Source organism: Eublepharis macularius, chromosome 15 (assembly GCF_028583425.1).
Source record: "Eublepharis macularius isolate TG4126 chromosome 15, MPM_Emac_v1.0, whole genome shotgun sequence".
In the NCBI taxonomy this organism is placed as follows: Eukaryota; Metazoa; Chordata; class Lepidosauria; order Squamata; family Eublepharidae; genus Eublepharis; species Eublepharis macularius.
Genome location: NC_072804.1, coordinates 55,253,328 through 55,277,138, shown reverse-complemented (window position 1 = coordinate 55,277,138; position 23,811 = coordinate 55,253,328). Strand labels below are relative to the sequence as shown.

Here is a 23,811-nt window from a genome sequence, read left to right as displayed (position 1 = left end):
CGGGAAGCCTAGGTCTTGATCCAGTCCAGGGGAGGAAGTACAGCTCAGAACTGGTGGAAGCTTGGAAGGGGCTGTGTTTGATCTTGAGTCTCCAAGCTCCTTCTTTTTGGGTCCCACCGTGTAAAGGCTTTGGTGAGTGGCTTGGAGAACTGCGACTCCACCCTGACTCCCCGCACTGCCCTTTATCCTGCTTAGTTGCTTCTTTTTTAGATGGGAGAGTAATCCTTTTAGCCTCTCATAGCAAGCTGAAGCACCCTGATCACTCTCTCTAGCTAGAGAGAAACTGCAGGCAGGAGCTCATTATTAAATCATGCACAGCTTTAACCACTAGGCCAGTAATTTTTTTTAGATTCTTCAGTGCATACAGGCCAGGAGACGATTCTCTCTCCCCTACCCCCATCTTCTGTTGGGAGCAGCTGACATCACTTCCTTTCCAACCTCCCTATTTAAAATCCCCCCCTCCCCTAACTCCTGTGCTTCTCTGCTCGGTTTGGCAGTGGCAGAAAGAAGCCCTTCGCCCTTCAGCATCCAAGGACATCCAGCGGTCCCAACGCCTCATCCCTGCATCCTCCTCCTGCCCTCGCTCCCTCCCTTTCTCCCGCTGCTCCAGGCATCGCTGGCTGCTTAGCAAGTAGAACTGCAGTCTCTCCAGCAATGCTTTCAGACGGAGTCTCAATCCTGCCGCTTCTCTTCCTCTGCCAAGGTAAGTCCGCAAGGGATCAAAAGTTCTGGGAGGTGATGGAGCGCTGTGGGGTCTACCTAAACCAGAGGAGGTTTCAGAAGTGAACGTGGCAGGGTGCTTTACTTCCCCTAATCCACGTCCACCATCCAAATATTTATTGTAAGAGAAATCTCTCCCCCCCCCTTTGATCATCCAAAGTTTTTCCATTTATTGGTTGGGGCTTATTATTAGTTGATCTGTAACTGTATCCCCAACCCTACACACACATGCTTTTCTTTCTTTGCCTCGAGATGCATAAACATATGGAAACAAACTCTTGAGTGAGAGCTGGTTCGCTTTGGGCATTGCAATCGACCTCATTAACAGGAAATAATCGAGGCTCTTCTTCCCCTGCCAGTGGGTCAGTTGGGGGTGAGCAGTTTTGAGGTTTGGCATCCTTTTTATGCTCTGCAGCACCAAGAGAAGAAAGATCGGCCAGCTTCTGTAACATGGGAACTCTTTGTGTGTATGGGGGGGGGGCAGGTAGAGACCCCTTGGTATATCCAACATTGATTCTTGAGAAATAGGAGGGGAGAAACAGTTCTGGAGGAGTTTTTTTGCTCCCCCTTTATGCTCTTTGTTATCCATCTTTCTTCTTTAAACTCTTCCTCTTTAAGAAACACAGTATTTTATAACATTTGGAATTTATTCCTCGGTTCCCTCCACCACCCCCCGCTACTTTTTCTGCCTGTTCTCCCTTTCCCAGTCCACCTCTTTGTTCCCTAGACTTTTCAATGCCATCTGGAATATGATGGCAGGAGCAAACTGGTGTTTATTATTCCCCTCATTTTAAAAATAGCCCTATTTCATTATGAGCTCTTCTCCCCTCAAGGGCAGGACGAAGCTTTGGAAATGCTCTACAAAGCAACGGTGAAGGGTCTGGACCGAGTCCCAGCCTTCTTAAGTAATCGAAGGATTTCAGGACCCTGGACAGCAACTCTTCCACCTCCTCTTCCTCTAGTTTGAGGCCGGAACAAAAAGAGCTGCTTTTAAGCATTTTCCCAGTTGATCTTTTTCTTTTAAAAAAATCCCCTTTAAACTGCAGATTGCCACGCCAGATCCTCAATTCCTTTTGAAACAGTTCTCATTTACCATGAAGCAGCAGTGTTTGAAACTGAAAAAAGTCCCTTTGAATTAGTTATTAAAATGCAGGTAGATAGCTGTGCTAAGTCTCTAGGAGCAAAATAAAACAGAAGTCCAGTGACACCTTAGTCTTTAAAGGTGCCACTGGACTCGTTTTCTTAACATGCGGGGAGTACTAGGTAAGTGGGAGAGGGGATGCGTGGCTCATAGGCGGAGCATCTGCTTTGCACACAAAAGGTCCCAGGTTCAATCCCGAGAAGGCAGCTTCACAGGGTTAATGATCAAAAATTTGACAGGGAACAAGAAAATCACAGAGCTCTGACAGGCAGTGGCTCTCCAGGATCTCAGGCAGGAGATGGTCTTCCTCAAGATATTCTTGAGATCCTTTTCTGGCAATGTCTGGGGCTGACCTGTTTGATCTGTTTGCAAAGCCTGGTGGTCCGCCATTCAGCTTTGAACCTGCCCCAGTAACATGGACCTAACTCTCTGTTAGGTCTACTGTTGGGTTTACAGCCTGGCCAGAAAGTTTTATCAAGGGAGGTGGGGTAGTGTGGTACACTGGGTACAGCAGCATGCAAAAGGAAAGCCAGAGTCACACCCTGGCTCAGCCATAAGCTTACTGGGTAAGCACGCAGGTGTGAGGAAGTGCACTCTTTGGAACCTCCTGGAGAGAAAGGTTAAATAAATTGGCATTTATCACAGGTGGTGGTGGTGGCAGAGAGTGCCCTCAAGTCATAGCTGACTTACGGCAACCCCTGGTGGGGTTTTCAAGGCAAGAGACATTCAGAGGTGGTTTGCCATTGCCTGGCTCTGCAACCCTGGTCTTCGTCAGAGGTCTCCCATCCAATTACTAACCAAGATCAACCCTGCTTAGTTTCTGAGATCTGACAAGATCAGGCTCACCTGGGTTATCCAGGTCAGGGATATCACAGATGTTATCGAACCAGAAAGAGAACTTTGGTTCATTGGGGGCATGGGAACATTGCAGGGTGTTAGAAATAACATTTGACAGCCCCAACCCCAAATCTCCAAAGGTCAGCCTTTGACTTCTGCCCCGATGATGCTATTATACTCCTGCCTTATTGAATCTAGGAAGGAGTCCCTCCAAACCGGTTACATGCTGGGTTGTACCTCAACACTATGGCACCTTCCTTTGGCCCAAGCAGCATTTCCCTGCTCAGGTGATCTCTGCATTCTTCACCCGGCGTCACTTTCAGTCCCTCGCCCCCAGACACATTGCCACACCATGGGCCCATCCCAGTCAGTATGGCCAACTCAGACTGGCAGCTGATCTCTCGAGTCTTCAGGCCAGAGTCCTTCACATCGCCTAGTACCCGATCCTTTTAAGTGGAGAGGCTGCAGATTGAACCCGGGGCTGGCTGCATGCCAAGCAGATGCTCCAACACTGAGCCGTGCCCCCTGCTCTCACTCTCTGTCAGGAACGAGAAGCAACACTGGCAGAGCGGATGCCGGCATGGTTTGCAGTGCTGGACTAGGACTGGAAAGACCCTGGTTCAAATCCACCCCTCCCCACAACTCAGAGACCACGGGGGTGAGGTTGGACTGAATTGCTCTCTCAGCCTAAGCTACCTTACAGGGCTGTTGGGAGAATGCAGTAGAGGAAGGAAGAAGCATATGTGGCACCATGATTGCCACGGATGCAGGCTGGGATGCAAATGGAATGGGGGGGCATAATTTCTGCAGGAAACGTGCAGGCTCAGGAAAGGATGCCCCCCTCACCTCCCGAGCTGCTGATAGCGGGGCAGAAGGGGTGAACTGAGCCCCTGTGGTCCCTCGGCACACTTGGCCAGAGAACTAGGACATTTTGCATTGAGCGGCGCACCAAAGATAGCCTCCTGGCATCTTGGGCACTGCTTGGAGTGGTCCAGAGACTATTCTGGGATGCAGAATTGATTGGTTCCTTGTTCCTCGGATGGACTGTATCGGCAGCTGTGAACTGAGCTAGGGACTGACGTTCGCCTCTTCTCAAAACAACGCACAACCATTGCTGAACTTAAGGACCTTGGGGGTGGGAGAGGGAGAAGTCTTTTGCATTCAGTTCCGTCAGTCCGAAAGTCCTCCAGGACTGTCTGCCACACTCTCCTTTGTTCTGCTCTGCTGCATCTAGAGTTATGTAACCGGCTTATGCAAGCTCACCTGAGCTTTCTCTACCCTCCTCAGCCAATCGGGGCTTAGCGTAGCCTGTTGCAAGTGGACAGAGCCTGCCCAGTCACCCCCTGCGGGCTGCTTAATCCCATAACCTTCATCCTTTTTGAGGCTCAGGGCTCCCTTTTGTAACTGCTAACCTGCAGTTACAGGGCTCGCCCTTTTGAGGCGGGCATCTTGTAAAAGTTAACTCTGCAGGTTTGCAGGGTTTGTCCCCAAATCTGGGGCAGGACAGACCCTTGTGTGTTCAAAAGCTCGCACAAACAGCCTGAGCTTTAGTTTCCAGTGGAGCTGCTCCCGTTTCTATACTGCAGGGCAAGCTGCCCCTAAATTTTGCTGGCTGTGCTTTTTGTCTCTGTGGGGTTTTTTTTCTAACAGTTGCCCAATCCACAGAAATTAAACAAATAGTGAAGCTTTTGCTATTCGCTGTTGGGAAAGTCTTCACTTCCGGCAGGTCAGAAACAAAAATAGTAGCCCTACTGAATTCCTGCATCTCCGGCCACTCTTAGAAGCACAGGAGCAGGAACCCAAAATAGAAACAATAATTTACAGCTTCTCACCTGCAGAGAGCCTAATGGACTGGTCGCACTATCCAGGAAATTCTCCTTCCTGTCCAACAAGCAGCCTCCCCGTTCTGCAAAGACACCAATTGTTTCCCAGCCCTTAGCAGCTGCAAAATAGCATGCAGCCCTCTTTTCCATAACAATGAAGAACAGGCTGTGCCAGGACGAACAATGCAATGTACCTTCTGGGCCTCGGAAGCTTTTGTGACCAGCTGCCCCCCATGCAATTTTAATAGGTAAAGACAGCTTTGGCAGAATGGGGGGAGAGCATGCACGCCACACCACCCAGATAGGTAGCCATCCCACCCACCCCCACTCCCTCTCTCTAGTTTCCAGGCAGGGCCAGAGTTAACACCAAGATTTCTCTCATCTTGAAAAATGAACAGGGTTGCTTTACTTTGCAATTGCCTGGCTGCGCTGGATTGCGGGGGGCGGGGGGGGTTACTGTCACAACTAGGCACGTGGGCTCCTTGGAAGCAGAGACCTGCATTAAAAAAGAAATTCAAAGGCACCCAAAGCACGAGCCTTTTGAAATGCGATGCTCTTTTGTTTTGCAGTTTATGACATGGTTCTTCATCAGTGGCGGTCTTTATGCTGTGCGAGCACTTAAAGGCAAGGGTTAGGGTCATTTTAGATGTAGGGTATTTGTGCTCTGTATCATCCTCTTTGTCTCTTACCTCTGCACCCCCACCCCAAATATCTTTCTGCTATTGCTTTACTGCACACAAGCAAGGAGTTTTCATGAACTAAATTTGTAACACTTGCATCACGTGTCTTAATAAACAAGGGTCTATTGGGAGAGTGCAAAAGTTGGGGAACTACAAGGACGTGATTTGCAAAGCATCGAAGGATGCCCCCAGCTGCAGACCCAAACTCCTGTACTATTGAACAGGTGTAGCTAAGAGAGAAGGTTGGCAAGTGCGTCTCTCATAAGAGAGGTGAGAACAGCTGCCTCCCCTCTATGCAATTGTCATTCTTTTTGTTTTGCCTTTCCTCCAGGGAGCTCCTGGTGTGATGTGTGTGTGTGTATTGTTCTTCCCTATTTTATCCTTACAACAACCTTGGTGACTAGCCCAAGGTTACACCCTGAGCTTCATGGCAGAGTGGGGATTTGAACCTGGCTTTCTCTCCTGTCCTAATTTAACTGTTACCCCAAAGGGGCTCTCTTTATCAATGAATCAAGAACTCCTTTGTACTGGATCTCCCATCATGGATTCTGGAGACCTGAGTCTGAGGTTCTCTCCTCTGCTTAGAGATGTATCTTGTTGAGTTTAAACCCATTTCTTAACCTGTTTCCCACTTTTATCATGGGAATGACAGTGGCCAATCTCATACAGGGGCTGCGAGGGCATGCAGATCTAGAAATGTTTAAAACAGATTTTAAAAAAATAAAAGATTCCCTTCTCATTTTCCAGCTTATGCTCTGCCATTAGCAAGCCAGCTGTCGGAAGAAGATGAGAAGGTAAGAATGGAAATGGGAAGAGGGGGTGGGTGGATCGACAGCTGTCATTCGTCTGGAACAGACGAAACTGAAATATTTGCCGAACGGAAGCTGCGATATAATGATAGAGTTGAATAGAGAAGCAGACGGTGAAGAATTGGTCCTTTGTGAACCTTCCCCAAACTGGGCATACTGAATCAGGCCACGTGTGGATTGGTGGGACTGGGAGGGGAGTGTTCCTAGATGTTGGGGAAGTGAGCACAATTTATCAAAGGCAACTGGAGGCAGGGTTTCTCCACCTTAGAGAAGAGAGCTGCAGAATCTACAGATATGCAAATGGGTGGAGGGACTGTGTGCTTAGTTTTAGTAAGGGAGTAGGGCCTAGTGGTGGCAAGGAAGAGAAGGGTGAGGTTGTTAATTCAAGAGGGCCTGGGAGGGATTAGAATTGCCATTTATAGTGCCACTAATAGTATCAGACAGGCAGAAGTTGAACAGGAGAAGTTTCACTAATGTCTTTTTGCCAGCTGTCTTTTACCAAGCAGGAGACCTGCAGATGGGTTAGGGGAGGGGGGGGGGCTGGGTTCCTCCGTCCCTGTGGCTGGATCAGCCTCCTCCTTTGGGGCAAACCGCTCAGGAGAGAGAGCCCAGCAGTGCTATTCTGCCTTTGTCTCCTTGACGCCTCTTCCCCCTTCTGTGCTTGGCCAGGTGACCAGATGCATCACGGAAGTTCTAGCAGACACCCTTTCCAAACCCAGTCCAGTTCCAGTGACCAGTGAATGCATGAAAATCCTTAGGGAGGGTAAGTTTTGTTTGCAGAAGTGCTTTTGAAAAGAAGGCGCGCAAGTTCATATGTACTGGGTTGGAGCCTGCGGATCTGTTCTTCCGACAGCGGGGCTTCCCTCTAATGGAAGGAGCCTTGCTGCAGGTCCCTGCGGTCTGTGGCAGAGAAGGGTCTTTGCCCACACCTGGCATTGCAGCCTTTGAACCCGGCCCCTTCTGTATGCCCGGACAGCAAGATCCTTTCTCCCCGAGCACCGGCCTCTTTCCCTGTCGCGCATGTCGTGTTGGCTGCGTTGTGTATGGGTCTGCTGCCCTTACTAGGGTCGCCAGCAGGGCATTCAACCTGGGTGTCTCTTTCAGATGAACGAGTCCTGGCGATGCTTCACCATCAGCATCTGCTGACAGAGCTGGAAGATCTGGCGCATCAAGGTATGGGAGGCTGGTTTCAGCCAACTGCTTCCCAGCACAGGAGGAAAAACATGGGGGGGGGTTGGGGGTCAGGATTAACTCTTTGCTGCAGTTCTTCCTTTTGGCTGGCAATGAGCTTCCAAGTTAAGCCACTGACCCGAAAGGCCCTGGGGTGTATTTGTAACAGCCCTGTTCTCTCTTTCCTGTACACACACAAGCCCATGACGTCACACTGTTGCGTTTCTCAAGGTCAGTCTTGCCGACTTTGATTGGCAGCAGATCCCCAGAGAAAGGACTTTGATGTTAGTGCTTATTTGATCCTTTTAGTTTCTCTGATGCACATATTTTACAAGGAGAAAGGCTCTTCTCTCTGTCGCGCTCTCTCACCCGCATACACACACACCCTTTTTGCACCCTGCACATTTATTTTGCAACAGGCTGGCACCCTTCGGGGCTATGTTCCTCTCTGCATCACCTGCCCCACGTTCCAGGAGAGTAAGCAAAATCATTGCCCCTTAGGGCTTGCGGGTTGGCAGGTAGCTCCCATCCTGTAAAGGGAATGATGGGTGGTTAGGCTGGGAGCAGCATGCCAGGGATGCAAATAAAGGGCCCGTCCTTTCCAACCCCCCCCCCCCCCGCCCAGCCCCTACACTTATCCCAGCACCAGGGCAGCTGTCAGGGAGACGAGCAAGCCGGCTGCAGAGGAGAGAGAGCAAAACCTGCCTGGGAAAAGAGCAGACTGGCCTCGGTTGGGGAGGTAGCGGTTCTGTTCCGTTCCCCTTTCTCCGTGGGCAGCTTGCCGTCCTCCGGGCACGTTGTGTTTCGTTTGGAGGACAGAGCAAGAAGGCAGGGAGGGAAGCCCTTCCCTTCGCTGCAGATGCACAAGGGCTGCCCGGGGTCAAAGTGGTGAGGAGGAACAGCCCTATGTGCTCAGAGGAACCTGGTAATTCTAAAGGTCACAGTTATACATTTAATATTAATCCAGGGCTTTTTTTTCAGCTGGAAGGCGGTGGAATGGAGTTCTGGCACCTCTTGAAAATGGTCACATGGCTGGTGGCCCCGCCCCCTGATCACCAGACAGAGGGCAATCTCAACTCCTCTCTGTCTGGAGATCAGGGGGCGGGGCCACTGGCCATGTGACCATTTTCTCCGAGGGCAACCCACTGAGAGCCTTGCTACAAGTGACATTTTACACGTGAAGGATAAAGGATCATTTTTGCAAGTCTTTCTGGGAACTGAAGTTCCTCTCCCCCACCACTTTTCCTTTTGTTCCTTCCCCTCGCTGCCTGAAGAGACAGAAAGCCTGCGGCAACAGCAACTTTTGCAAATGGTTCCTCCGGTCACAAGCCTGCTCTCAATGATCTTTGGGGCAGGCAGCTGCAACTTTCTCAGCTTTCTCCGGAGCATTCCCCACCCCCCACCCCAACCACAGCAAGACGATTTGCAAAAGCTGATGTTGCCGTAGGCTCTCTCTGTCTCTTCAGGCAGCGAGGGGAAGGAACAGAAGGAAAAGGGGTGGGGGAGAGGAACTTCAGTTCCCAGAAAGACTTGCGAAAATGATCCTTTATCCTTCACGTGTAAAATGTCACCTGTAGCAAGGCTCTGAGTTCCACCACCTCTTTCCCCAGAAAAAAAGCCCTGTATTAATCTGTGTTATATTACTGTCTGTGTGTTCAGTGTGTGCCACATGAGAAACACGGTGGCTTCCTTTGGAAGATGGTCATCGTGAACGTGGCTCTGCTAGCTGCAGAGTGAGTACAACTGGGTCAGAATAAAGACTGACCAGTCTTTAAGTTGCCAGAAGTCTCCTGTTAGTTCCTCTTGTCTCAGTGAGTCTCATCTCTTCCCCAGAAAATGCAAAGCATCGTCTGGGACATGAAGACAGCCGTGACTCTTGGGAAAGAGAAGGCGAAGAGCAGGAGGAAGTCAAGAAGCGAGAGGCGAGGGCGGGCCAGCAGAGAGAAGCAACAGCTTCTGAGAAGATGCAAGATGGGGAATGGAAGGAAGAGGGGCAGGGCCTGAAGGAGTTCCAAAAAACGGAGAAGATCGAGGAGAAGTTGAAGGAAGTCTCCCACGGAGAGGACAAACAGGAGGCTTTGGAAGAGGAGGCGGCCAAAGAGGAGATGGAGGATGAGGGTGAGGAAGACAGGCTGAGGAAGAATAAGAAAAGGAGCTCCTCGGAGACGTGGTCTTCTCAGGAATATTTTGGCCATGTGAAGAACAGAGGTCCTGGGGGGCCGAAAATCAGGGAGGTGATGCTTCAAGGAAATCGGGACAGCATCAAGAGAAATGGGTCAGACAAGAAGAGGCCCTTCGAGCTGGAGGGAGAAGAGGAAGTAGGTGACAGCTCTGAAGAGAAGCCGAGAAGCCGTTACCACCACCATGGAGGCCGCCACCATGAGGACTGGGAGGATGAAGAGGAAGAAGAGAAGAAGAGGAAGATGGCTGATCTGACCAAGCGAGTGGCCGAGAAGGCCAGTGACGAAGAGACAGCCCAGTTTGAAGAGGAAGAGAAAGGGGTAAAGATCTCCAACTCCAAGGGCCAACTCCATGGAGGCTGGAAGCCCTGGCCGGAGGAAGAGGAAGAGAAGGAGGAAGGTGAGATGAGGTATGGACACCACCATCAACCAGCTGGCCTGGACCTCAAGAAGAGACACTGGGAAGATTATCCAAAGGGCAGGCACCATGGCCGTGAAGAGGATGAGGGAGAAAGGGAGGCCGGCCAGAATGAGGTCAGTAGCCAACCTGGGTTACTCTCTGTGTTAGTAGAAAAGAGCCAGAGTCCAGGAGCACCTATAAGACTAACGTAATTTGTGGTAGGGTAGGAGCTTTTTTGTCACAGCTCACTTCTTCAGATATGAAAGCTGTGACTCACAAAAGCTCATACCCTTCCACAAACTGTGTTAGTCTTATAGGTGCTCCTGGACTCTTGCTCTTTTCTACTGCTACAGACAGACTAACACAGCTACCCATCTTGATCTATCTCTATGTTCGTGGCTTTGATTGGGATTGGTGTGATGGAATTCAACAGGTGCAGAGTTCTGCCTCGTGACAAAAAGAACCGTGTACAAGATTGTGGGGGGACACCTGCCTTGGAGGGCAGCAGTATGTGTAAAAACGAGCTCAGGAACGCCGAGTCGGCAGTGTAAGTCAGCAGTTAAGAAAAAAAAAAGTAGGATTGTAGACAGCATTAACAGAAGTCAAGAGAAGTAATCGTGCCATTTTATTAGGCATCATCAGACCCAGTGTAGAACGGTTTCAGAGAAGGGCAGCCTGGATGGATGGTGTATGTGCGTAGAACAAGTTTTGTGAAGAGTGATTGAAGGAATGGTGGTAGATTTAACCAGGGGGAAGGACCAGGGCTTTTTTTTCTGGGAAAAGAGCTGGTGGAACTCAGTGGGTTGCTAGCACAGGGGACAACTCCTGGCAGGAGATGGTGCCTCTGGTACCACATGCTCACGTGTAAAGTGCGCACATGTTCCGGGGACCGTGTAATGACGTCACTTTGGGTAAACTGGAACAAGGGGGTGGGAGTTTTTTAAAGTTTAAATCGCCCTTAGCGAAAATGAGGTCCTGGAACTCTGTTCCACCACGTTCCAGCTGGAAAAAACCCGGGGGAAGGGCTAAGATTCTATCATGCTCTTCAAATATCTGCAGGGCTGGCCTGTGGGAGAAGACAAGGACTTGTTTTCCGCTGCTCCAGTGGACAAGATTAGACCGAATGGGCTCATGTTACAGGAGGGTAGATTTCAGTTGAACATGGAGGTTTCATTTAACTCCCGTGGCTGTATTTTCTGCCTTTTATCTCCAGAGTCCAAGGGGACGTCTGCCTCACCAACAAAGGAGATGACAAACTTGCTTCTTCTCTCCCCCCTCAGGATCTTTCAGTCTGAATCTGTTAACCGCGGCTGATGGGAATCCCTCCTCTCACCACCTTTCTTCTCCCCTCGTCTTCTAGGCCCAAGAGCTGCAGAAGCTTGAAGAGATTGAATATGATCTCCAAAAGGCTGCTGAGAAGCTGCAGGAACTGAAGAGAGGCTCTTCTCGTCCAGCACATCAAGGGCAGGTTTAGGGGAGGAGAGGGGGACAGGTGTCTTCTTCCCTTCCCAGCCCTCTTCCACACACGCAACCTCTCTCTCTTTGTTCTCTCCAGCTTGGCTTTCGACTGTTAACTAGGACCTTCCTTTTGCTAAAAATATCCACCCTGGCAGCTCTTTGCTACGGAAACATGGCTCAACGAACCACCTCCTTCCAGTTATATCTCCTAAAATAAGAAGGCGTCCAACAGCATCTTAAAGAACAACGTCATTTTAGGGCAGCAGAAACTTTTCGGGACTTGAGCCCAGTTCTGGAAAAAGGGAGCTCTAGATCTCCAAAGCTTCTCCCGGAAAAGCATTTTGTTTGGTCTTTAAGGTGATGCTGGACTCCTGTTCGTTTTTGTGGTGATGGGCTGACATGGCTACCCCTCTGGAATTATCCCCCAAAATGCTGGTTCTTGGGCTAAAGGGACCAGCTTAAAACACACTGCATGGTCTTCAACTGGAACTTCTCAGTATTTTATTTTAAATAGTGACTAAAAGGCAGTGACGTGGATGGAGCCCACAGTATATATAGAGAAAGGGGGCTTTAACACTCTCCAGCCCAGAGATCAAAACCAAACTCCTCCTCTTGATTTTATATGTGGATGGGAAATAAGGAAGGATGGGAGATGAGTTAAACCTTTCTCCCTCCCCACTGTGATCTACTATGATCCAAACTGGAGGGTCACATGGCATCAAATTCCATTTAAGGATACTGTGGAGATCCAGTTGACGGCCTTCTGTCTCCTAGAAACGCTCTCTGTGGATAGCCAGACTTGCCTTAGGCAGTTGTTTCCCATTTCTGACCTCAAGGTTGAATCTGGTTATATGCTAAAAGCTCTGAGATGAATTTCTTCTCTGCATCCAGAGCGACAGGTCAAGACAGTCCACCAGGAATCCCCAACGCCCAAGCAATTCATCTCTCTGTCACCGCTGGAGGAGTACAGGTCATCTTCACCAAAGCCTGGTTATTCCCAAAATGTGTTCTACGGGATATTAGTTAAAGAACGGGAGGCTCCCATGTGCCTGAAGTAGCTGACTACAGAGGAGGCTGCCTGCAGCGTCTCTGTATGAGTTACTAGATCTGGCCTGTCCTCCCCTCCAGTCCGGTAGGTGAGTAATTCATTGCCTCTGCACTGCTGAGACTGATCACTCCAAAAGGGGTAGAACGGTCCATCCTGAGAGGAAGCTGACTGCGCTCAGAACAGCGACTGATGCAGATACACTGGCGAATTCTTACTTGTGCTAAAAGTGATATTTGCCAGGGTCGTGTACTGAATCACATCTCCTAGTTTGAATTCTTAGTTTTAGGGACGTCGTTTGGTCTAGCTGAAGTTTTGTGAACTGTGCAAGACAAGAGTATGCTTTGTAAACTTTGCTGTTATAAAGGGAGATTGCAAGGAACAGATTCTTCCCAATTGAAGCATTTTAAGTGAAGCGAATCCTTTATAACAGGCACTCTCACCCATAGTTTTTTTTAAAGCTTCCATTTTACTAGATGTTTGGCACAAAGCCTTGCGCTAGTCATAACTCCCCCCCTCCCATCCCGTGGGCCTCTGCCTTCTTTCCGCACCCTGACGCCTTCCTGGCTCTACTGCTGACTGTTAAAACTTTGTCCCTTTCCTCTTCCATCATTGACCTCCGCTGGTATCAGCGTGAAGCAGACTTTTCTTGGACGCTGCTCATGTGATTGGGGAAGGGGTGTGTGTGTGTGTGCTCGGGAAAGCGTGTGTACGTTGTTTCTGATTTCTATGATTGGGAACAGATTTGCTTTGCTTGCCGGTGTGTAGCCGACTCAATAAAGTGAAATCCAAACCAAATTCTTGCATTGACTGGGTGTAGGCTGGAGCTGGGGGGGGGGGGGGGGCTGCGCCATCTTTTAGCATCCCACCACTACTCTGGTCCGTTTTTATGCTGGGACTCTGCTGGAAGTCCAAGACAATGTAATCAAGTGGTATCAAGCATAGATTTAGGTAACTGGTGATCTGGGCTTCTAGGGTTTCAAAACAAACAGGACAAAAAACCTAAAAAGCAAGTTTCTATCCCTTACTGGAGCTGGCAGTGCTGCAGGAAATCTCTCAGTATGGACCCAGCCCGTGGTCTCAACCGACACTCTCACCCACTGTGTTGCTGACCTGTGATAGCAGCCCAAAGGGAGCTTCCACAGCAAGTTAAAGGGTCCACCCATCCTAACACCGTCCAGCTGCAAAGTTAGACAGCAAATTATTTGCATGGTGCCCGAGAATGGAGGAGGAACAAGATTTCCGACAGACAGAAGTACTTCTCTTGACCCTGCAAAGCTCCTTCCTGCATGTCTTAAGCTCCTTCATTCCGGTGGCAAAATATGTGCAGGTCGTAGAATCCAGGTTCTTTGTCCACAGAATTTTATTCTGGAATTCTCTCAAAATACATGCAGAGGAGTTAGCCGTGTTAGTCTGTAGTCGCAAAATAGTAAAGAGTCCAGCACCTTTAAGACTTTATTGTAGAATAAGCCTTCTGACGAAGAGAGCTGTGGTTCTCGAAAGCTGACGATGCATCTGATGAAGAGAGCTGTGGTTCTTGAAAGCTTACGCTACAATAAAGTTGGTTAGTCTTAAAGGTGCTACTGGACTCTTTACTATTTCAAAATCCATTTGCAGCATGACCTCGCCCCTCCTAACTACAGTGGGAAGGAAACGTGGTTTTTTTCCCCACCTTGCTGTGTCAGCAAAACCAGTGAGAACTGCATTGAGAACGTATGCCTGATTTCTCTTGCTGCTCTTCCGTTTTTCCTGCCCTAGGGACAGTTCGTTAAAAGGCCGTTACACTGAGGCACATGTGGATTTGCAGTCAAGGGTATGGCCTGCCAGGGAGTTGCATCTAACCGTGGTTTGTTGATTTGTGTGCCGGCGGGGTGCAGATGTTTGCACACAAGTCTGTTGCATTCAGCCACGTTCTTACGTCTAGGCTCAAGCGACCCCTGGTGTATCTTGTGAAAGAGAGCTGCCGGATCAGACCAGAGGTCCATCTTGTCCAGCACCCTGGTTCCCACAATGACGAAAGAGTTGCCCTAGAAAGTCCACAGCTGGGAGACAGAAGCTAAAGCCTCCACCTGTTGCATCTGTCTTCCTCGCAGCTGGTATGCTGCCCCTCAACATGGAGGCTCCATTTAGCCATCGTGGTACATAGCCGCTGACACATCTACCTGTCCTGATCCTCTATTAAATCCCTTTAAGCTTCAAAAGGAGATTAGACATCCCTGAACCGTATAATCTGGGAAGGGCTGGAAGATTACGAGACATGTTTAGCTGGAATGAAGGCCTGGCATTCCCAGTGCAGCTTACTCCCGAGCAGGTAGCATGCTCACTTCCACCACCCATGCTTGCTCAGAACTGGGGGGGGGGGGCTACAGAGTCTCTCATGCAGGAAATATCCAGTTTACTTTTGAAAAGAAATCAGGGAGTGAAGGCACTGGGACCCAAATCTGGCCCTCGGAGGAGTATTTCTTGCCAACAAAGGGCTGGGGTGTGTGGAGGGATGGTTGTTGCAGCGAGGCAGTTAGTGGCTGACTTTTAATAGGTGACAGGATCTCTGATGTGCTACCCTCCACGCCCACCTCAAAGTAGCCCCTGTGTGTAACCCAGAAGTGCAGCTTTGGCCCATTTTCTGGCACTGCAGTCTTTCGGCACTCCCTTTCCCTGTACACCAAAACCCACGGCCGCCCATATAAAGCAGTCGATACAAAAAGGCACACAGAAATCCACAGCTTTTAATCTGATCAGGTCCAAGACTTCCATCACACAATCTACACATGGAAGGATGGCAGAGCGAGGGGAGGGGAGGGAGACAGAACCAAGTCACAGACGCAGATTAAACTAACAGGTCACAGGGAAAACCACACGGGAGCATCAAAACACCGGAAGAGGGTAAGTGGTGGGGAGGAATTCAAAGACTGAAGGTAACATGGAACTGTTCCCTCTTCTCTGCTGAAGATACAGATGGGAGGTGTCAAAGGACTAGCTCCGAGATGCACAGCGGAGCCCCAGAGATGGCAAAAGGCAGCCAGCAGCTTCCACCAGAACCCACTCAGCAGGGGCAAGAGGTCGAGTGCAGACCCTGGTCACTGTGCCTTTAACTGGGACAGGTGGCGCCCTCCATCCACTTGGCCTTCAACGATGCTTCACCCCTCCCCTCCCTTTCTTTAAGTTCTTTTCCTGGTAAAAGTCCACAGAGCAAAGCCAGCCCTGCTGCTAGAGGGCACAGGAGACTGAAACTGGTACTCAGTTCCTTCCTTTTCATATCACAGTTTGGCATTCTCCTTGCCTGCTTTGGGGGCATGACTCCATCTTTCTCAGGAAGAGCGAGGGGAGCTGACAGTCCTTAGCAGGACAGACAAAGTGATATATAATGGCATTAATATTGACACCGCTTTGCATTAACAGTGAGTGAGGGGTGCGGTGCTGAACCTGCTGAAACCTGACCAATGCAGAAGCACCCCCAGTTGAAAAAGAATGTTCAGGTGTTCTATTTCCGTGCAGCCTACAAAGGTTGGGGGGGGGCTTCTCCAGCACGAATAAGGATCTAGGTTGACCTTTGAGGACTAATAGGAAGTACTGTGGGGCTAGTAGAGAAATCACTTTGGTTTGCTATCTTTCAAGCTTCCACCGGCTGGCAGTTTCCAAGGAGAAATAAACCCATTGTGGATGCAGAGCAAGGGGAAGGAGGCCTGCCGTTTGCTCTGCATCCACACTTTCAGCTCTCGGGGGTGGGGAGACAGGAGAAACTGCCCCTATTTGATGCTAGTTGCTTTCTGGGGTTTGAAGGAAACCAAAGCCCTGTCCTCAAATCCAATAGGGCACCAGGCTTGTGCATTACTTAGCTCTAGAATGACCACTTTGGTTGCCTAGCAACTATAGGATACACTCACTTCATGAAGTGGAGATAAGTGCTTGCTCAAACTAGGCCCCAGGGAGGGCCAAGATGAAATTGCCATCTGCTCCCCTCCCCACCCCCCACTTTGGTTCCCTGCTCAGCCTCCAGGCAGCACCCTTGAAAAGGGGAGGTTCTAGAAAGCCTTAAAGAGCCAAAGCACAGGAGAAGTGATTCACATGGTGGGGTGCGAGATGGCAAAGACCAGAGCAGCCTCCTTGTAAGCTTTTCACTGGGTAAAAAGGAAACATTTCAACCCCCACTACATCCATATTGTGAGAGGCATCACTTGGGATTAAGGCTATGGTGACTGAACCTATTGCTGGACTGCAAACTAGCAAAGGAGCCTTTTAAAAGGCTTAAAGACCAGAGTGGTGCAAAAATCCAGACTGTGGCCCTGGAACCAGTTACCACTTCCAGTTTCTGACACGATGGCAGCAGGGGCAAGACAGAGCTTGGATTCTTCTTGCTTCTCAAGCAGGCACAAAGTGGGAGGGGAGTGGGGAAGAGGAAAGACTCATGCTAGGAATTTATCAGAAATGCAATCACAGTAACTCCCCACCCCTCAATGGTTTTTAATTTTGGACAATAACTAATAGAAATCCTTTAAAACTACAAGAACAAAATGAGGGAGAAATCCAGTCGGAATGGGGTGTGAGGAACTGCTCCCCAGCGACGACACAGCTGCCCCCCTACCCCCTATAAATAATTCATATCAAGCTCACAGTGAAGATACAGTTGCTACGGGAATCACAGTCAGCTGTTGCGGGTTCAATGTTGCATGTGGAATGGATTGAGTCCCAGGCGACAAAGATTCTCTCTGCTGGCCTTCTAACGCCCACTGTTGATAACAATGTCGTCGTACTCCTCCTGGAGAAGGAAAAGATGCCATCCAAGTTTGGAGATAGCAGGAGGGAAGGGAGGCGGCTAAAACTTGTGTCTCAGACCGGTTCAAATACCATATTCCCCTATAACCCCGGCCCAGCCTTGTGGGTGATCATGAGCAACAAGCAAAGCCAGGCACTGATTCTAGGAGGTGATGCTTGGTGCAGAAATCAAGGCTTAGAAACCTTGCCTTTCATTTTAAAACGTTTAAAAAGTCTCTTGCTTTCATGGTTGTGATGGGGTGTCTGAGGCCAATGTCTGGTGAAATCCCAACCTGGGGGGGGGCGGGGGGGCCCTTCTGCATTGGCCAGGTGTCTCATCTTGGAGCCAAGATGAGATTTGAACCTGCAGCCTCCCGGATCACAGCAATTAAATGCAGGCTGTACAGTTCAATTTTTTTGTGTGGTGCAAAATATTGATTTTGTTCATGAGTGCCTTTAAAAAAAAAGTTTACACAGTCCTTAACTGCTTTAATCAAAATTGTTGCCTTGAATGTTTTACATAAATATAAGTAAGTATTTCAAGCAACCCATCAAAGTCCTGGCAAGCTGTCTGCAAACCAACCTGCCAAGCTAAGTGATTTGTGATGAGTAAAAATTAAAAGGCATTTTGTAGCATCTCAAAGAGAAACCACAATTTTACTCCTGCAGAAGCATTTGCGCGCTCTGTCAAAGGCATATTGTGGATCCTCGTTAGACAAATATTTCTGTACGACGTTATGAAAAATTAAAAAGTAAAAAATAGCAGGGTCAAAGGACCACGAAAGGCAGGACGTGCTGGGAGAAGCATGATAATGTAAAATTCAAACGCAATCTCACCCCCCCTTCCTGTCCACTGTGATCTCTTGACCCTGCTTACAACTTTTTCCTGCAAAGGCAGAGCTCTAATCCCTGGCAGTTTAGGGGCTGGAATAAAATCCTGTCAGATGTGAAGGGTGCCACAAGACTCCTGTTTATTTCTGGATCAAAAAGAGTCCAGTAGCACCTTTAAGACTTACCAATTTTATTGTAGCATAAGCTTTTGAGAATCAAGTTCTTTTCGTCAGATGCATCTGACGAAGAGAACTTGATTCTCGAAAGCTTATGCTACAATAAAATTGGTAAGTCTTAAAGGTGCTACTGGACTCTTTTTGATTTTGCTACTACAGACTAACACGGCTAAGTCCTCTGGGTTTATTTCTGGTCCAACCACATAACAAGGACAGCTCTCTGAAATTATTTCAGTATGTAGCAGTTTGCTGGTACAGAATAATTTGTAGTTCTTGGATCATTAAAGATGGAGCTGAAAGAGCTGGGTCGGGCCGTGCGCCTTGACCCAAATTAAGCTCTCATGTAGCTCTTTTTAGTACTATGAAAAAATCCAAAATGGCACCGTCGTGGCTGCAAGTACACTGCAACTCCCCAAGTGCAGAAGCAGCACAGGATTAAGGATCTCAGCTTTTATTTTTGCTTTTAAGAGACAAGCTGCAATTACGGCCTCGAAAAATGCAATTGTGGCAGCTTAGGTTATCCGCAAACTCAGAAACATTACGCACACGCGCATCATTCATGCCAACTGCAGAAGCGCTGCTCTTGTTGCAGAAAACCAATGTATTTATTCTTTCAGGACACCAGCCCTGCGGAGACCCCTAAAGGCATTTGGGGATTAAATCACCTCGCTGTTACTGTCCAGGCTCTCTTCCGACTCCCAGTCGGGCTCTTCTGACCCAAACTCCCGCAACAGCTGTGGGATTTTTTGGTTGGGCCGATGCACGGCACTGTACATGGGTGTGTAGCCGACATACATGCGGGCCTCTGGGTTAGCTCCGGCCCGCAGCAGGTGCTCCACCACCTCGGGGTTCTGCGACTCCACTGCCAAGTGAAGGGAGCTCCGTCCACAGCTCAGCTCCTGCCAGTGATAAAGAGGACAAATGAGAGACAGGAAGACAGGTCACGGAACGGGCTGAGCTACCAAGACCACGGGAACCACCCTGAGCCTGTCTGACGGGGAGGGCAGTCTAGAAGTGTAATAAAATAAAATAATACAAAATCCAAGATGGAACCATAGCTGAGCCACGAGGCAGCGAGGTAACGGATTCCTGGCCCTGGGTATGTGCTACCACCTTGCAGGAGCACAGAATCCATCTTGGTGTTAACCTCAGTGTTTAAAGCCCTTCATGGACTGGGACCTGCACACCTGTGGGACCGCCTCTCGCATTACGTCCCCTGCAGGGCATTGCACTCTGCAAACAATTCCTTGTGGTCCCTGGCCTAAAGGGCATCTGGCTGCCTTGACCAGGGCCAGGGCTTTTTCTGCCCTGACCCTGGCGGAACGCTCTCCCGCTGGAGATCCAGGCCCTGCGAGACCCGTTACAGTTCCGCAAGGCCTGTAAAATGGAGATGTTCCACTAGGTCTTTGGTTGAGGACCAGCGGGTGTCCCCCCTCTTCCATCCAAGTCCATCACTTTCTTGGGGACTGCCCTCAGCCATCTGCTAAGCCCATCTGTATGCCTATATACAGACTCCTGACTGTTTATTTAAGTAGCTTATGAAGACAGCGCCTGGACTATTTTAATGACTGTTTTAAGATTATTACTGATTTTATAGTTTTATGATTAATTTATTGTATTTTATGAACGCTGTGAGCCGCCCTGAGCCCATTCATGGGGAGGATGGGGTATAAATCAAATAAATCTTCCTGAGAAAAAGATTAAGTTTCTAGTTCTCATGGTTGCACTCATATGATCGAAAGCGTATGGGGTTTTAAAAACAGATAATAGGACTTTACAGTAATGTTTTTTGAAAGATGTTTTGAGAAAGGGATACGGACTGTAGTATCTAGCATGTACTTATTGTTACAATAAATATGATCCTTCTGTGTAACTCATGTGCTGTTTAACGTATCACATTAATGCTTATGCTTTGTTTCAGCTCCATTTTCAGATTTTCTGCTTTTTTTTCAGATTTTCGCAAGCAAAACCTCTAATGTACAGTTTATTGGATGTCCCCCTCCTGTTGATGAAAATTGTCTAATGCTGTGGAATCCGCCTTGAGTCCCAGTGAGGAATGAAGATTATATATGATATACACACGGCTCATTTTGAGGAGGAACGCGCTGGAACGCAGTTCCGGCAGTTCCTCAAAGAGGTCACATGACAGCTGGCCCCACCCACCTGACTCTCGGCCATTTTGGGCCCATTTCAGCCTGGATTGGAACCGAAACAGCCTGGATTGGGCCTCTGACAGGTGGATCACTCTCCCACTCAGCAGCGGCCTGATCCTGACCATTCTCAGCCCCCTTTTGCCATTTTGGGCCCAATTTCGGCCCTGAACGCCCAGGATTGGGTCCAAAACAGCCAGGATAGGTGATGTCAGGGGGTGTGGTATGTGCAAATCAGTTATGCCAATGACACACTTCTGGGGCTGGCAAGGGGCGTGGCATATGCTGATGAGTTATGCTAATAAGTTATGCTAATGAGTTCCTCCAGCTGTTTTTCCACGAAATGACCCCTAGATATACATAAAATAAATGGAAAGTGCTTTCTTGTAGGAAGGATACACGAATATCCCACAAATGTCTATCGGTGAGAATACCACGCAGCATCATTTCATTTCCCCTGAAACTAACCGGTTTGTTGAGATCAGCTCCCCCTGCAATTAAGAGACTGACCATGTCCAAATCTTTCCGCAAAACAGCAATGTGGAGAGGTGTGTAACCTACAGAAAGAAAGCAGACAATTCTGTGAAGGCTAACATTAGCGAAGCCCAAATTCCACATCACAGCGATTCAGTAAAAGGGCATCAACGCAATTTACATCATATCACTTTTCTTTTCAACAGACAGGGCCACCACTCTCTCTCTTTCATGCCGCTTGCAATAGGAACACTGATTTGTTTCCCCTGTGATTGTCTTCTTCAACTGTAAGTTTGTCAGCTGTGCTTTTTTCTGCACTCTGAGCCAGATTTCGTTTGAAGGAAGAGATAACAAACACATACTGCCATTTCCTCATATCCATGAGGATTAGAAACTTGTTTATTTCAAAATTGGTCCCAGATAGCTAAGCCTGCTTCGCATGATAGAGGATCTCTCAAAAAGACTCCGGATTTGCTCCTCTCCACACTTCACACATGCACACACACTCAAGGTGTCCCAGGAAATGAAACGATACCATCGTAATTGGTGCAGTCTAGCTGGGCCCGGAAGCCATTCCCATGGCAGGGCCTTTGCGACACAGGTAGAGCCAGGAGGCGCTGCGCACATTCCCGTCGCCCTTCGCGACACGCCAAGTGCAGGGCAGTGTGTCCACCTTTCTCCTGCACGCACAGCCCCGCTCCTGCTGACACTAATTTGCCAACGAAATCAGAAGCATCGAGGATGACTGCAATGTGCAGCGCTGTCTGGAAAGAAACGAAAGTAAGAGCCTGAGCTCCCCTTGGGAGGGGAGCAAGGATACCAGAAGGGGCTGAGAGCTGAGATTCCTGCATTCTGGCTGCAGCTCTGGATCTTGTGAGCTACATCACGATTGAGGCCCAACCCCCACTGAATTCTAGACAGCTGCTCCAGCTCTGTTTGAACTCAGGTCCCCAGGAAAAACAAAGGCCATACGAAGCAAAGCCTCTCTCCTCTCAATCCCACCTGTCCAAGGTCGTTTTGAATATCCAGATAATCTGTCCCCTCCGTGTACTGCAGGATGGAGTCCAGAAAGGCCTCGTGTTCATGGATGACAGCCAGGTGGAGGGCTCTGGAGGCAATGGGGAAGAACAAATGCTATTTAAGAAAAGAAACAGCTCAGTCATCGAGTAAAACGGAAGGGGACTAAGAAAGAAGCACCAGAACAGAGCGCTTCTCAAAGTTTTGATGCTGAACGCAGCCATGCCGGTAGCGTAAACTATCCCCATTCTATGCCTGTTCACTCAGAAATGAGGCCCAATTAGTTCAAAGGCGCTTAGTTCCAAGGAAGCTTTTACAGGGCTGCGCTCCCTCCCTCCTCAAAATGTAATTTTATGAGATGGTTGGGTACTCTTTATTAGGGTATGTGAAACCAGCATGCATTTCATGCCTCAGTGGGATCAGATTAAACATTGACTTTCTCCCCTTCTGACCTATCCGTGGAGAGTTCATCCATTGGACACATCATTCAGGCACCTTAATGTTACCACACAGATACAAATATGGCACTATGTTACTCAAACAAGTAAAGGAACACACCTTGTTGCATAATTTTCATTTAAAAAGCACACCGCCGAGATGGAAGCTTTCCAAGAGTTAGGCTGGAAGGCTTTTTGGCTGCTGGTACCTGTAGCGGCTGTTGGCAGCGGCAGCCACTACAGGCACACTGTGTGTACCACCACATCAAGAGCAAGCCCTGCCAGTCGACAGAGGAAGTACCTTGCAGCGTACTTGCTGAGGTGCAAATGCCCCTTGTCTCACAAGCTGGTGCACTGTGTGACACACAGGTACTTGCTAGGGTTGCCAGCCTCCAGGTGGTGGCTAGAGATCTCCCGGAATTACAACTGATCTCCAGGCCCTAGAGATCAGTCTCCCTGGAGAAAACGGCTCTATGGCGTTGTAACCTTCTGAGGCTCCTGAGCCCTAACTCCTGCCCTTCTCAGGTTCCCACCCCCAAATGCTCCCGGAATTTCTCCCCCTGTAGCCGGCCACCCTCGCGCCAGCCCACAAGCGCCCAGGCTCCCTGCCAGCGCCTCTCCGGGCCGGTCTCTCTCTCGCTCCTGCCCAGAGCCTTCCCACGCCACGTCCCGGGCCAGCAGGGGCTCCCCGGGCCGGGCCGGTACCTACGTGTCGCCGTCCTCGGTCACGAAGCCCAGCACGTGGTGCAGCCAGGCCTCGGGGGCCACGGCGGCCTCCTGGCCCTGCAGCCGCACGGCGCCCACGCCCTCGGCCAGCCCGCCCACGTCCTCGTCGCCGGCCAGCGAGTCCCCCAGGGCCGAGTCCAGGCGCTCCGAGCCGCCGTCGTCGTCCTTGGCGGGGCTGGGGGCGCCCCCTCGGGGCGGCGCCTCCTCATGCCCCCGGGCGGCCAGGCCGGCGACCTCTCCGCGCAGCGAGCCCAGCTGGCCCTCGCCGAGGGAGCCCAGGCCGCTGTCGCACCACTCGTCGCCCGCCGCTTCCAGCCGCTTGGGCTCCCGCGGCCCGCTCTGGGCAGGCGGCCCTGAGGCGGGCGAGGAGGCCATGCCTGGCCCGGGCCTCACAGCGCAGCCCCGCGGGGCGGAAGGGCCATGAGGGGGCCCCGCCGGAGCCCCCCGTCCGCTCCCCGCTGGCGCTCAAGCAGGCGCCGCCGCGGCCATGGACGGGGATTTCAGCCGCCCGGGAATCCCCCGCGAACGCCTGAGCCAGGCCCAAGGGCAGGCCGGGAGTCGTAGTTCCAGCACCCCCTGCCGGGGCATGCTGGGAAATGCGGTCCTGCCGCGATGCCTATTGGGCTCTGCGGCTGACCTGATGCCTATTGAGGCTCTGCGGCCGACCAGGGTCGCGGGGCCGGTTGGGAGTTGTAGTTCTCAGAAGTTAGTTGCTTAAAGTCTTTTTTTTTGGTCTTTGGGGATTGGTTTTGTTAATACAGAAGAGCACGTTTATTTATGATTTAGTTTTTTCTATGTTTATGTTGCATGATATTATATTATGATAATATATAGTATTATAATTTTGTATTATTTATTTCGTTTATTGTCAAAGGCTTTTGTTTGTTATTTATAGTCCACCTTTCTCATTGAGACTCAAGGTAGATTATAATATTATATATAATTATATAATAGTATATAATCCTATAATAATTGTCTTAGCGGG

The 23,811-nt window shown here is 49.7% G+C and overlaps 2 protein-coding genes across 2 annotated transcripts; one reads left to right on the top strand and one right to left on the bottom strand.

Moving 5' to 3' along the window:
* The first annotated feature begins 508 nt into the window (after positions 1–508).
* Positions 509–13,054, top strand: CCER2 (coiled-coil glutamate rich protein 2). Its single transcript, XM_054999543.1, has 6 exons — positions 509–703; positions 5,949–5,995; positions 6,680–6,773; positions 7,115–7,183; positions 9,014–9,894; positions 11,121–13,054. The coding sequence occupies exons 1-6, from the start codon at positions 655–657 to the stop codon at positions 11,232–11,234; spliced, it is 1,254 nt and encodes a 417-aa protein (XP_054855518.1). The 5' UTR covers positions 509–654; the 3' UTR covers positions 11,235–13,054.
* A 1,915-nt stretch (positions 13,055–14,969) lies between these two features.
* NFKBIB (NFKB inhibitor beta) lies at positions 14,970–23,384 on the bottom strand. The gene is made up of 6 exons (XM_054999274.1): positions 22,810–23,384; positions 21,649–21,754; positions 21,182–21,410; positions 20,641–20,729; positions 18,688–18,921; positions 14,970–17,019 (listed from the first exon to the last, which is right to left on the bottom strand). Exons 1-6 carry the CDS (start codon positions 23,199–23,201, stop codon positions 16,981–16,983), a joined length of 1,089 nt encoding a protein of 362 aa, XP_054855249.1. The 5' UTR covers positions 23,202–23,384; the 3' UTR covers positions 14,970–16,980.
* Positions 23,385–23,811: the final 427 nt, after the last annotated feature.